Source organism: Cajanus cajan, chromosome 2 (genome assembly GCF_000230855.2).
Source record: "Cajanus cajan strain Asha chromosome 2, NIPB_CcT2T_4, whole genome shotgun sequence".
NCBI lineage: Eukaryota > Viridiplantae > Streptophyta > Magnoliopsida > Fabales > Fabaceae > Cajanus > Cajanus cajan.
The window spans coordinates 63,404,914-63,417,617 of record NC_138518.1 but is presented as its reverse complement, the minus strand read 5'-3'; the positions used below and the strand labels follow the sequence as shown (position 1 = coordinate 63,417,617).

At 26.8% G+C, this 12,704-nt stretch overlaps 2 protein-coding genes across 5 annotated transcripts; one reads left to right on the top strand and one right to left on the bottom strand.

The window, feature by feature from the left end:
- The first annotated feature begins 2,162 nt into the window (after positions 1-2,162).
- On the top strand, positions 2,163-5,994 carry LOC109817871 ((3S,6E)-nerolidol synthase 1). Of its 2 annotated transcripts, none has more exons than XM_020383220.3 (7): positions 2,163-2,390; positions 2,518-2,788; positions 3,158-3,530; positions 4,198-4,416; positions 4,504-4,642; positions 4,965-5,213; positions 5,582-5,994. In XM_020383220.3, the coding sequence occupies exons 1-7, from the start codon at positions 2,235-2,237 to the stop codon at positions 5,867-5,869; spliced, it is 1,695 nt and encodes a 564-aa protein (XP_020238809.1). In that variant the 5' UTR covers positions 2,163-2,234; the 3' UTR covers positions 5,870-5,994. The 2 variants fall into 2 exon arrangements, with proteins under 2 accessions (XP_020238809.1, XP_020238808.1); XM_020383219.3 differs by having other exon boundaries at positions 2,165-2,399.
- Positions 5,995-6,978: 984 nt separating this feature from the next.
- On the bottom strand, positions 6,979-10,390 carry LOC145955324 (uncharacterized). Of its 3 annotated transcripts, none has more exons than XM_083069986.1 (7): positions 9,845-10,390; positions 9,651-9,716; positions 8,825-8,967; positions 8,584-8,662; positions 8,273-8,463; positions 7,373-7,506; positions 6,979-7,280 (listed from the first exon to the last, which is right to left on the bottom strand). In XM_083069986.1, the coding sequence occupies exons 4-6, from the start codon at positions 8,609-8,611 to the stop codon at positions 7,423-7,425; spliced, it is 303 nt and encodes a 100-aa protein (XP_082926112.1). In that variant the 5' UTR covers positions 8,612-8,662; positions 8,825-8,967; positions 9,651-9,716; positions 9,845-10,390; the 3' UTR covers positions 6,979-7,280; positions 7,373-7,422. The 3 variants fall into 3 exon arrangements, with proteins under 3 accessions (XP_082926112.1, XP_082926113.1, XP_082926114.1); XM_083069988.1 differs by having other exon boundaries at positions 6,998-7,280; positions 7,373-7,467; positions 9,845-10,108; XM_083069987.1 differs by lacking the exon at positions 9,651-9,716.
- Between the last annotated feature and the right edge of the window lie 2,314 nt (positions 10,391-12,704).

Genomic DNA, 12,704 nt, shown 5'->3' with positions numbered 1-12,704 from the left:
ATAGTCTAGCACGACACTTGCTATGAGATGAAAGGAGTAATATTTTTAATAAAGTACAATTATTAAAAATAAGTATAAAAGTAAAGTATATATCGTATTTATGTATCTCTATGTATTTTGTTTAGAGCTAATAAAAAATAAAAAATAATAAAAATAATATAAGTTACAAAATATAAATCAAGTTAGATAATATATAATTAAAAAGAGTAAAATAATCTTAAACAAAATTGAAGATAAAATGTGGTTACTTAATTATTGATAGAGTGGATAATTAATTTTTTTATAAATAGTTTTTTCTTCTATATTACCTTTAAGAGATATAATAATGGAAAAAAAAAATATAATAAAGAAGTATATATGTCTAAAAATGTGAAAACCAAAAGGCTTAATAAAGTATAATTATTAAAAATAAATTATAAAAGTAAATTATATTTCTTGCCTCAATGCATTTTGTTTAAAACTAATAAAAAAATAAAAAATAAAAATATATAATAGAGGTTACAAAATATAAATCAAGTGAGATAATATATAATTAAAAAAGAGTAAAATAATCTTAAACAAAATTAGAGATAAAATGTGGTTACTTAATTATTGATAGAGTAGAAAATTAATTTTTTTATAAATATTTTTTCTTCTATATTATGTTTAAGAGATATAATGGTAAAAAAAAATTATATAATAAAGAAGTGTATATGTTTAAAAATGTGGAAACCAAAAGGAGGTATCCCTTTATATATAGTATAAATAATTAATATATATTATTTAAATAAATTATATTTGTAAAAATATTTTTAATTATTTTAATTAATATTTTATATCTGTTAGTCATTTTAGCAAATTCGAACTGATCCAAACCAACCCAACGAGTTGAATTTTTTCAATATTTGAGTCATACTTAATTCAATCTGATCAAAATCCAATACTGTACATATTAGGTAATAGATTTTGTATTTTCAACTCACGATTCAATTCAATCATATAATAATAATAATGATAATAATAATAATAATAATAATATTTAAATGATTATTTGCTCAAGACAATACTCTTTGTCACTTTTACTTAAGAACAAGTTTTATATTTTTAGGCTGATAGCATTATAATAATATGACGTATTTATTTTAAATTTTATTTTATACTAATTAATATTGATTTTTTGAGTTGATAATTATAATGTAACAGATTAATATTTTTTTAAAAAAATTTAGTTTGTATCATTGTTTACTTTATAGGTTAATAACATTGTATTTGTAGTAATATATTAAGTGATTTACATTTATTTTGAAATACTTAAATTTTTTTAAAAATAAATGAATTTAATTATATTGACTTGATTAACCTAATTTAACCCAACTCATTTGTAATTGAGTTGAGTTGGGTAGGGTTTTTAAAAAAATTGCACAAACTCAGCCTAACTCAATTTGTAAAATTTTAATTGAGTGGGATAATGAACCCATCCAAAAAATTGCACAAATTGATGAATAATCATTAAAACATTTTATATATTGATTTGAATTAATAAAATAAAATATTAAATAATTTTAATTTTTTTAAAATTTATAAACTTTATGTATTAAATTTTTTTTTTAATTTAACAGTTAAATCGTTAAAATTTAATATAAAATATAAATTATTAAATAAACTAAATTTAGGTAAATTTATTTTTAAAACAAATAGATCCCTCGTATATATAATTTCTAAACATGAAATCCTATTAAGTTAAAAATATTGTTTTTTTACTGCAACACTGTATTTACTTGGCAACAAATAAAAATATTATTATTTTAAATCGATATGGTAAGAAGTTATCAATTTTTAAAATTTCAAATTTCATATCGATTTTGGATATAAATTTCTGTCAACAACACCGACATCGATTATCGTTAAGATGACTACTGTTTTTTTACAAAGTCATTGTATTGACATACTGTCAAACAAGTTAAGCAACACGTTTTTTTTTCTTCTTTTTATTAAAAAGTTAATGTGAATCGAGTTGGAGTTCATCAAATTTAAGTATGAAATCCAATATATGAGTCCGTTACTTAATAATTGAATCAATCTTCAATAGTCAGTTTGTAACACGTTTTCTTTGATGAGATGCCAAAATGCACCTAACACTTTTTCATTTGCAAATGCAATCGTTACCATATAAATGTAGCTAGCTAGCTAATTGGTTCAACTCACGACACGAGTATCTATCAGTGCTGCCTTGGCTTTCACATATTTTGTTTGCCATGGGAGTACATTTCGAGTCGTGCATTTTTTCTTTCAAACCTCAAATTATTGCAACAAAAGCTCATCTTTCTCAAAGCTCCAACCATGTCAAACGTGATTCTCTTCATATTGCCAACAAATGGAACATTGTTCCAGAAGAAAGTTCTAGGGAAAAAGTAAAATCTGTATGTTCAAATTTTACTACTGTCCTTCTAATCTTCTTGTTAGAACTTGAAATGGATAACCAACACACAAACATATATACCATCAAAGCTTGAACTAATTCCTTATTTCCTTTGGCAGGTAGATCTATGCATTAATCACTCAGAAAAACTGGAGGTGGTGAAGAATGAATTTAGGAATACTGTGGCTGAAAATTCATTCAAAGGTTTGTACATGGTTGATGCCATGCAGCGTCTAAATATTGATTACCACTTCCAAGAAGAAATTGAAGCATTCCTATGGAAGCAATATGTGAATTCTAGTACTATTGCGGCTGGTTATGGTAATGATATTCATGAGAGTGCACTTAGCTTTAGGCTATTGAGACAACGTGGTTACTTTGTTCCCACAGGTTAGTTTCTAATCCCCTATAAAAAATGTTTTTTCACGTGCCATATTTCTTATACCATATTTCATATGCACCCACTTTTATGCTAAAATCCATAAAAGAATGTGTGGTTATGAGAAATTATTATATAGGATCCTGACCAATATTTACAATACACAATTGGAATTTATTAATTATTCCTTGTAAGGTTAAAAAACTCTATAACATGTAATGTGGAAATTAACGGGGACTATAACTTATAACATGACATGTAATGTGTGAAAAATACTATATATTCTTCTCTCCTCCCCTTTCCTGCCAAAGTTTTAAGAGTGATTGATTTCCCTTTTGATGTTGGAAGATTAAGATGTTTGTTCATTTTAAACATGGCAGAGGTGTTTGACTCGTTCACAAACAAGGAGGGAAAATTCAACCCAAAACTAGGTGAAAACATCAAGGGAATGATAGATTTATATGAAGCCTCACATTTAGGCATAGAAGGGGAAGACATACTTGCTGAAGCTGCACAATTTAGTGAAAAGGTCTTGAAGGAAAGGGTGGATGGTATTCATAATCACGAAGCCATGTTTGTGAAGAGAACCTTAGAGCAACCTTTTCACAAAAGCTTGCCCATGTTTACCGCTAGAAATTTCTTTGGTGATCTTCATGGCACCAATATATGGTTAGGTTCCTTAAAAGAACTAGCCAGAATGGATTTCAGTTTGCTGCAATGCTTGTACCATCTAGAGATTGCACAAATTTCCCGGTATGTAAATTTAAAAACAAACTTAAGTGCGGTTAGAAATGTTCTTTAATTAGAATTTGAATTTTGCATCAATAATATATATTTGCATTTAATACATGAGAAGGGAATCATTTATTCAGAGAATAAATTTATCAAGACTTACACCATTTAATAACTTATATTTTACGTCAAATTTTAATAATTTAATCGTTAAATTTAAAATTCTTAATGTATAAATCAAATTTATAATTTTTAAAAATTTTTGAAAATCATTTGATATTATATTTCATTAATTCAAATCAACATATAAAATAATTTTATGATTATCCATTAATTTAAATTAATGAAATAAAGTATTAAATAATTTTAATTTTTTTTAAAAATTTACAAATTTAATCTATACATTATAACTTTAAATTCATGATTGAATTATTGAAATTTGATATAAAATATTTATTAAACGAATTTAGTTTAGATAAACTTAAATCCCTTTTTCTTAATATATATATCATTAATATACATTTACGTATATTATAAATGCAAAAATTTAATTCATAAGAGAATAATATCAATTGCATTTGAAAACTCCAAATAAATTTTCTCCAAAATGTAATTCAATTAAATTTGATGGACTAGTTTATTTTCTCTTTACAAAAGCCTAGTTCTCATTAGTTCAATTGTTTTGCAGATGGTGGACAGAGCTTGGTTTAGCGAAGGAGTTAAAGCATGCGAGAAATCAACCACTCAAATGGTACATTTGGTCATTGGCATGCTTTGAGGATCCTGCTTTGTCAGAGGAAAGGGTTGAACTCGCAAAACCAATATCTTTAATCTACATAATAGATGACATTTTCGATATTTATGGGACTCTAGATGAATTAACTCTTTTCACTGAAGCTGTTTGCAGGTAAAATACTAAATACCAATCACTAATTTTTAATTAATGAAAAGAAATTAAAAACAATGATTAATTAATGACTGTTGAATAATGCAGATGGGATATAACAGCTACTGAACAACTACCCGATTACATGAAGACATGTTTCAGGGTTCTCTATAATCTCACAAATGAAATTAGCTCCAAGGTCTATCAGAAGCATGGGTGGAATCCCATAGACTCACTAAAAAATGCGGTAATTAGTTAAAAGAACACTCACAAAGCTTCTTTAATTATTTGCATATTGGCTCAATTTTGATTAGTTTTAGCATATGAAACTTTTCGATGTAAAACCTTACTACATTAAGAGTTTAAGACATTTTTAAGGTTTATAAGTTCTACACAATGTACATGAGAGAGCTTTTGAAAAAACTGACACTTTGCAGTTTACACAAGAAGTTTACATCACTATATTTTCCTATTTTATTTTATTTATTTATCAAGAACTTTATCCGAATTAACTCATATGTGGTGTTGATTATCATAGAACGTAAAATAGATTGTTCATTTTTCTGCAGTGGAAGAGTTTGTGCAAAGCCTTCCTAGTTGAAGCACAATGGTTTGCCTCAGGGACCTTTCCCTGTGCTGAAGAATACTTGGAGAATGGGATAGTAAGCTCTGGAGTGCACATTGTGATGGTTCACGCTTTCTTTCTATTGGGTCATGGATTAACCGCGGAAAATGTTCAGATAATAGACACAATCCCTCGCATCATTTCTTCCCCTGCAACAATTCTTCGACTTTGGGATGACTTGGGAAATGCAGAGGTAACGAATTTCATGTGGAAATGTCGTTAACTAAGGTTGAAACTTGAAAGCATGACAAATGCCTCCACTAAAGAAATACTAAAGTCACTTTAACACTTTTTTTAACTTAATATTTTCTATCATTGGTTAAAAATTATAAATTTTAATAAGTCCTATCATTAAATCAAAAAAGATATTCATTAAAAATTAGATACCCTATCCGTACAATTTATGATTTTCATTAAATTTTGATTATTAATAATAAAAGTGTTAGGAAGCGAGTATTACTGTGTTAGAGTGTCCTGACTCGGTGAAAGATACTATTTCAGTGTTACACACAATTTTGTTGTTTTTGATAAGCATAGAACTATTTTTGTGATTTTGTGAAGGACGAAAATCAACAAGGTCACGATGGATCGTACGTGAAATGTCTCATGATGGATCAGCCAGCCTATACAATGAGAACAGCAAGAGAGAGGGTAATGAGTAAGATCTGTGATGCATGGAAGAGTCTAAACCAAGAGTGTCTGTTTGGTTGCAATTTCCATTCAGCATTCACTAAGGTCTCACTCAATCTTGCAAGGATGGTACCATTGATGTATAGTTATGATGACAAGCACTCTCTTCCAGGGCTAGAGCAGCAAGTCAAGTCCTTGCTTTGTGATAATGTTCTTTAAATTATATCTAGTACAATAAATGGCCAATTTAAGTCTTTAAATTGTCACTGCTTGTCAATTTAGTTACTGAATTTAACTAAATTCAAAATAATATTCTCCAAAATTATAAACTGCCATTCATTTTAGCCTTTTTTTTTTTCTGTTAAGTGACGTTTATTTTTTATTTTATTTTTTAATATTCTAAAAAATATAAACATAATATCACTTTAATCACTAAAATTGTAATTTGGTGCCATTTTAGTTCATAATATCTATTTTTTTTTAATGATTTTTATGATATTTATTGCTAACATATATATAACTTATCATTCACTGCAAGAAAACTTGTCTTTAGAGACTAAATTTCCAGTCTCCAAATTAATAAAATCAGTTACTAAATCAATAAGTGACTGAATTAGATACCAATTGTAGAAAGTAGCTAAATTACTGGTTGTTAATTTTAGCTACCAATCTAGAATCCGATTTAAAAACTAATTTAATGACCAATTTTTTTATGACCGATTTTGTGACTAATTTTATAATGACCAACTTAGTAACTTATTTTACAATGACCAATTTATTGACCAATTTTTAATGACCATCTCATTGACCAATTTTATACTGACTGTTTTAATTACTAATATTATAGTAACCAATTTAGATACAAATTTTGATAACAACTAATTTAGTAACCTATTTTATAACGACAAACTTAGCAACTTATTTTGTAATAATCAATTTAGTGACTGTTATAATAACCAATTTTAAAGTGACCATTTTAGTGACCAAATTTTAAACTAATTGAATTAGTGACCCATTTTTCTATGACTCAAAGTGACTGATATAATACAAAAAGAAAGTATTTCTTTCATATTTATTATCTTCTTTATTCAAATTCACCACATACATAACTTCAATTATTTTTCTAATAAAACATAATAATTATTTATTTACTTCACATGTTTATTCTATGTTAAACTATTATGCAAAAAATCAACATTCTCTATATACTAACATGAAAATTAAATAATTAAATTTTTTAATTTTTTAAAATTGCACATAATATCCTCCAAACATACAATCTTAACTGTTTGTATTTATAATACTCAAACAATCACTTTCAATTACTTTCTATAAAAATTCATTTGATAATACTTAGTTTTAATATAGTAACAAATTATCTTTTAACACTTCCAGTAAACATCAATCAACCAGATGTCTTTCTATCTTTCTTTCTCCCAAAGATAAGAACAACTTAAGAAAAACACAAAAATTTAGAACACTTTCAACAACAAATATATGCAAAATAAAAATAAAAAATTGTTCTAGTTTATAACAAGAATTTATTGCAGAATATAATGTCTTCTAGAGCAAGATGTTGATTTCCTTTTTAGTCATCTCCCAAACATGGTCTCTTGCATCAGCCAAAGCACTATGCATGTCAAGTATATTCAGATCCATTAAAATAAAATAAAAGGTAAAACTAAGCAAAAAAGTAATAGTAATAGCTTAGAAATACATCACCTGCCCAAATTTTGTAAGGAAGTTACTGACAATGTTTAAGGAAGAGACATTTACATCATCATTGGACTTGTTGACTCTACTTTATTGCTGTACGCCTGTACCAATAACAAAATCCCGAAATTGTAGTTTATCACCTATAAAAAGAGAAGCAAGTAATGACTATAGTTTTCATTCCTATTTTATCATCTCTTCCTTTTTTATATATATCCAGAGGTTGAGAGGTACCTTTCTTCAAAATAAGGACATATCATTTGGAGTTTTAATTTAAAGAATTACCATAGTTGCGATTTACCATCTACTAAATTTGTCATGCAAAAAAAAGTCACTTATTAGTATTATAAGAGTCTATATTAGTGAAAACTTCACATATGCATAATTTGTCTAATTTGTTGTTGCAGGTGGGACAAAGAGACTAAAATAAATATTTGTAAAATTATTAAAAATATTAATTTTAAATTTCAAAAACTAAAAATAAACTTATTATGAGAGATTAAATTTATATTTAACCAAGTTAAAAACTTTACATGAAAGCTTATTAGCATTTAGATTACAAAAGAATTACATGTGTGAATTCTCTATTGATTTTATCAAATACTAGCTATTATAGGAGAACTACGTGGGTCTATAACGTTAAAATGTCAAAAGTTAGCCAAAAGAAGATTCCACTTTAATTTTTTTTCCAAAGCGTTTCTTCAGAATAGTGAGTAAGCAATATATTTTCGCAGCATAGTTTATTTTCATTGTACAACTAATTTGAACCAAACTTCATAGATCAGTCTAATCAAAGCAAATTAAGCAAGAATACTAGTCAACTTGTGACACCTTGTACTAGGAGAGATGTGGAACAACTAACAGAATTCAAATTAAAATATAACATTGGCAGAGTTTAACAAAACATACCTGCTTTTTAGTAGTTTCTGCATTTTGTTGCAATGTCAATGCTTGACTAGAAGGTTGCATCATCTGCAATTGTTGTTGAAGCTGGAAAAGGCTTGCTGAGATGAATGAAAGCTTGCTTGCAAAGTCTGTGTCTGTTGTGACAACATTTGAGCTAATGAAGGGGATTGCTGAAGAGGCTAAAGTGGTTGTTGCTGCACAAAGAGAGGAACTTGTTGATTTGGAGTAGTTAATGCAATATATAAGTGACAAGAAAGAAGAAATTGTTGGAGTAAAAAATCAGGATCAACAAAAATACAAAAAAAAATTCTTACTCTCATTGTGTAGGTTCATTAAGTCCATTAATAGCTTCCAGAGCCATATCTCTCTAAGAGTATTTAGCAAAACCACATCCTTCAATCAAAATATGAGAAAATATTATATATTCAGTATTGACATTAAACACACATACAGAGACACAAAAATGTAAGCCTAGACATCAGCTCCAAATCTGCCCCAAATCTAAATTCAAATCCACAAGAATGCAATCAAAACACATAATGGCACAATACATACCCACAATATTTGCAGCTTATGACCGTGTCGAATAATTGATTTAAGCTGAAGCACATTGACATCAGCATAGCTCAAATTCAACGAAGTAAGATTCGCGCAGAAGTATTTACATGAAGCAGCGCCATATAACCCTCTGTATGTCCCTGAACCGAACAAAATTTCCAAATTCAACAGAAAAAATTTTATAGAGAACAAATATTTTCTCACCATTATTACTTTAGTACAAACTCAGTTAAGAATTCAAGTAATATTTATTTAATATAACTTGAGATATAGTTTTCTTTTTTATTTCGTCAAAAGTAGCTACAGTAGACGGTCAAGAATGGATTTTGATTTATGACTCCAAGACACTCCTCCACGTAGAAGTACTTTGGATCTAAAGCAGGGAGAAAACACAGGTTCACTGTTTGAAGAAACTCTTAACAATTAGTTTTTTTCTTTTTTTTTCAATAACACCATAACTATTTATGGCTTCCCAATTTTTATATATTTTTCTCTCCACAATGCAACCAAACGAAATTTTGGGACAAAATCAAATTGATCTATATATAGTGAAGCTTGGAGGAACTTTAATTCTAATTTCCCACCCCATTTCAGTTGAAATCATATACATATTTTTCTATTATAGAGCAATAACAAAACACTGTGAGCCATTTTATTTCTAAAAAATGCAACAATAATAAAAAATAAGTACAATTTGCAATGTGAAAGTCACATAAATTAAAAAAGAAAAAACATAATGAGAAATTATGTATAGAAAATTCCATAAAGCTTAACTAACTATCTGATTTTGTGTGTGTAGTATGAGTTTGTGAATAAGCTGAACCTAGACTCTGCAGAACTTGGCATTCGCCTCCAACAGATTTCGATTCCTAGGTCGCCTCCGTTTCCTCTGTTTTCACATTCTCAACACAAAAACAAAGGTATGTTTCTCAATTTCACTCTCTTTCGATCGCTAGCATAGTTCATGCAAAAATCACAAAATCAAATCCACAAACCAAGAACACCACGCGCACGCACCTCTGACGGCGATTGCGCCTCGTTTACGATCTTTTCTTGTCCTTCTCCCTGAACGTTTGCATCGAAGAAACTCTCTGTTCAAGGAGAAAAAAAAATCAACATCGAGAAATCGAAAAGGAAAAGTGTTGAAACCGCTTCATTTTGCTGCAAGAGAAATAAGTTTGAGAGAAAAAAATCCCTACTAATTACCTATTTTTTTTAGTGAATATAACACAATTAGATACTAAAAAGAAATTAAAATGAGTTAATAATGACTAAAAAATCAATTATTATTTACTAGTGTATTTTAATTAGAGACCAAATATTTTTGTGTCTAAAATAATTTAATAGACTGAAATATTAGTTTCTTATTATATTTTTATTAGAGACTGATACATTGGTTTCTAATAAAAAAACCAATTAGATATTGAAAAAATGGTATGTAAATTGAGTCAATAGTGACAAAAAAATCAATCTCTAGTAATATTTAAATTAGAAACTAGAAAATTTAGTCTCTAATTGTGGTGCATCTTGAGACTAAAATATTAGTTTCTAAAGTGTTTTAATAGTGACCAATAATTTTGTCTCAGATTAGATTTTAATTAGAGACTAAAAAAGTTGTATCTAATTAAATAAATAATATTTTTTAAACTATTAGTTACTAAAAGTTTGGTCTCTGATTACATTAAAAATATTAATGATAATGGAGATTGAATTAGAGACCAATTATAGTCGATCTCTAAAATAGTATTTAAATAAGTTGCTAAAGTGACTATATAAATTTAGTCTCTAAATCAGTTTCTATTTAATGAATTTCTTGTAGTGATTAGATCGAAAGTTCCTTGTCCCTAAATTATATTTATAAAATTTTATATTAATTCAAGGTGATTTGATATCCCATTCTTATAGGATAACATAATATATACATTTTAAAATATACTAAAATATGAAAGTTTTGATTAGTTTCAAATTATTGTTCAATTTTAACAAAATTTGATATAAACATGTAATGTGATATGAAGTTACAATTTAGCGATTGGATTGACAAGATTCACATTTAATTGAAAGTTATTGAGTGATACAGTAGTTGGTAAAAATTATATCGGTGTTATTTAAACTTTTTTTTCTCTCTCTCTCTATATATATATATACACGCACACATACATACATACATACATACATACATACATACATACATACATACATACATACATACATATAAGTTCTCTACATTTCTAGTGCAAGAGAAAGCTTGGTGAAACATAAATTTAAATTATATTTTAGAATTAAATATATTCTTAGTCCTTAAATTTTTTAACTTTTAGTCTTACATTTTTTTTCTATTAACAATTTGAAGTTCCAATGTCAAAAAATTTTGTTCATAAAAAAAATTAAGAGTTAAAACTGTAACACCCAATTTATATAATATCAGGCATAATATTAAATATATATTTCTTATATATTATTAACACAACTATATCATTAATAATATTTTACATAAAGATAAAGAAAATTTTGTAAACTTATTTACATATAGTTGTTAGCTGATATTTACATTACATACTATTCTAAAAATATTTAAAACCTCATACTATTTTACACATTATTTATTTCTCCCACTTCTATTACAATATTTACTATAAGGTTAACATGGTTGGCTGGAGGTAGATAGAAGGTAACTAATTATACGACCATCAATAATCGTGAGAAATTCTTGGGTCGGAGAAAATGTAAAAGTTGAAAAAGTCGACAATGCCACACCGTGGAAGGTAACCAAATTCGCAACTGCGTCCACGCTCCAACTTGTTACAGAAAATACTACTGAATAACCGAAGGAAAAAGGCTTGGAATCGCGGGTAGATCCATCTATTTTGTATTATAATTAATTCAATTTTTTTAAAAAACAAAGAAAAATTAGGAGTGAGAACAATTATCCAATAAATACAATTAATTCAATAAAATATACAGAATTATTTATAACTAACATTAAATATATATATATATATATATATATATATATATTAGGTTTTTATGTTATAATAAAATTTGAATTATTTTAGTAGTGACTAGTTAGGATAAATGAACATTATCATATAATATCAACCAATAAAAGGATATTTCACCTCAAGTCCTTACTCATTTAAATCCACAAGGTCAAACCTCCAACTATAAATTAATTCAAACTTTATTCCCTATGACCATAGAATAATATTTATCTTTATAATGAATGAAGAAATAACAACAATATAAGCTTAAGATATTTTAACAAATCTATATTATAGTTAATATTAATATAAAAATAATTAAACTAAATAAGTTTGAGTATTTTTAATTATTTAAAATTTAATATAATATAGTTTACAAAAATGGAATGTATTAAAAAATATTAATTTAGTGAATGACAGTGATAAATATTATAAAATAATTAAATAACATAAACTATGAACATTTCATTAATTATTACGAGTAAAAAATATCTTAGGTAAAACAAGTAAATGAGGTTAGGAACACCTCTCTAAGTAAATACACATAAATATAACATGAAAGAAACAAATATAATAGTATAGAAAATTTAAAAGAATAAAAGTCTCCTCCCCTTATTTTAATGTAAAAAAAAATTGAGTAAAAATTTATCTTTATCTCGTTATTACTCTTTCTCCTTTCTTCTTGCTTTCTCTCACGGTTTTCACTCTTTCTCTTTTATTTTCTACTTCCCATATTTGATGCTTTCATATCTATTCATAGGGAAATGGGTAATCATTACTTAGTTAGTATTGAATAAGTATTTTTTTTCTTTTCATTTGGTACCCAACTAAGTATTACACAGACATAAGTTTTAGTTGGTTTAATTTATTACTGCAGGAGTGAATAGCAAAGGTGT

Coding starts and splice junctions, on each gene's coding strand:
- LOC109817871 (XM_020383219.3), top strand. CDS start 2,235: ATGGGAGTACATTTCGAGTCGTGCATTTTTTCTTTCAAACCTCAAATT. Junction 3,531..4,197: donor GAGATTGCACAAATTTCCCG/GTATGTAAATTT, acceptor ATTGTTTTGCAG/ATGGTGGACAGAGCTTGGTT. Junction 4,417..4,503: donor TTCACTGAAGCTGTTTGCAG/GTAAAATACTAA, acceptor TGAATAATGCAG/ATGGGATATAACAGCTACTG.
- LOC145955324 (XM_083069986.1), bottom strand. CDS start 8,611: ATGGACTTAATGAACCTACACAATGAGA. Junction 8,464..8,583: donor AATGAACCTACACAATGAGA/GTAAGAATTTTT, acceptor CTCTTTGTGCAG/CAACAACCACTTTAGCCTCT. Junction 7,507..8,272: donor CAGAAACTACTAAAAAGCAG/GTATGTTTTGTT, acceptor CTCTTTTTATAG/GTGATAAACTACAATTTCGG.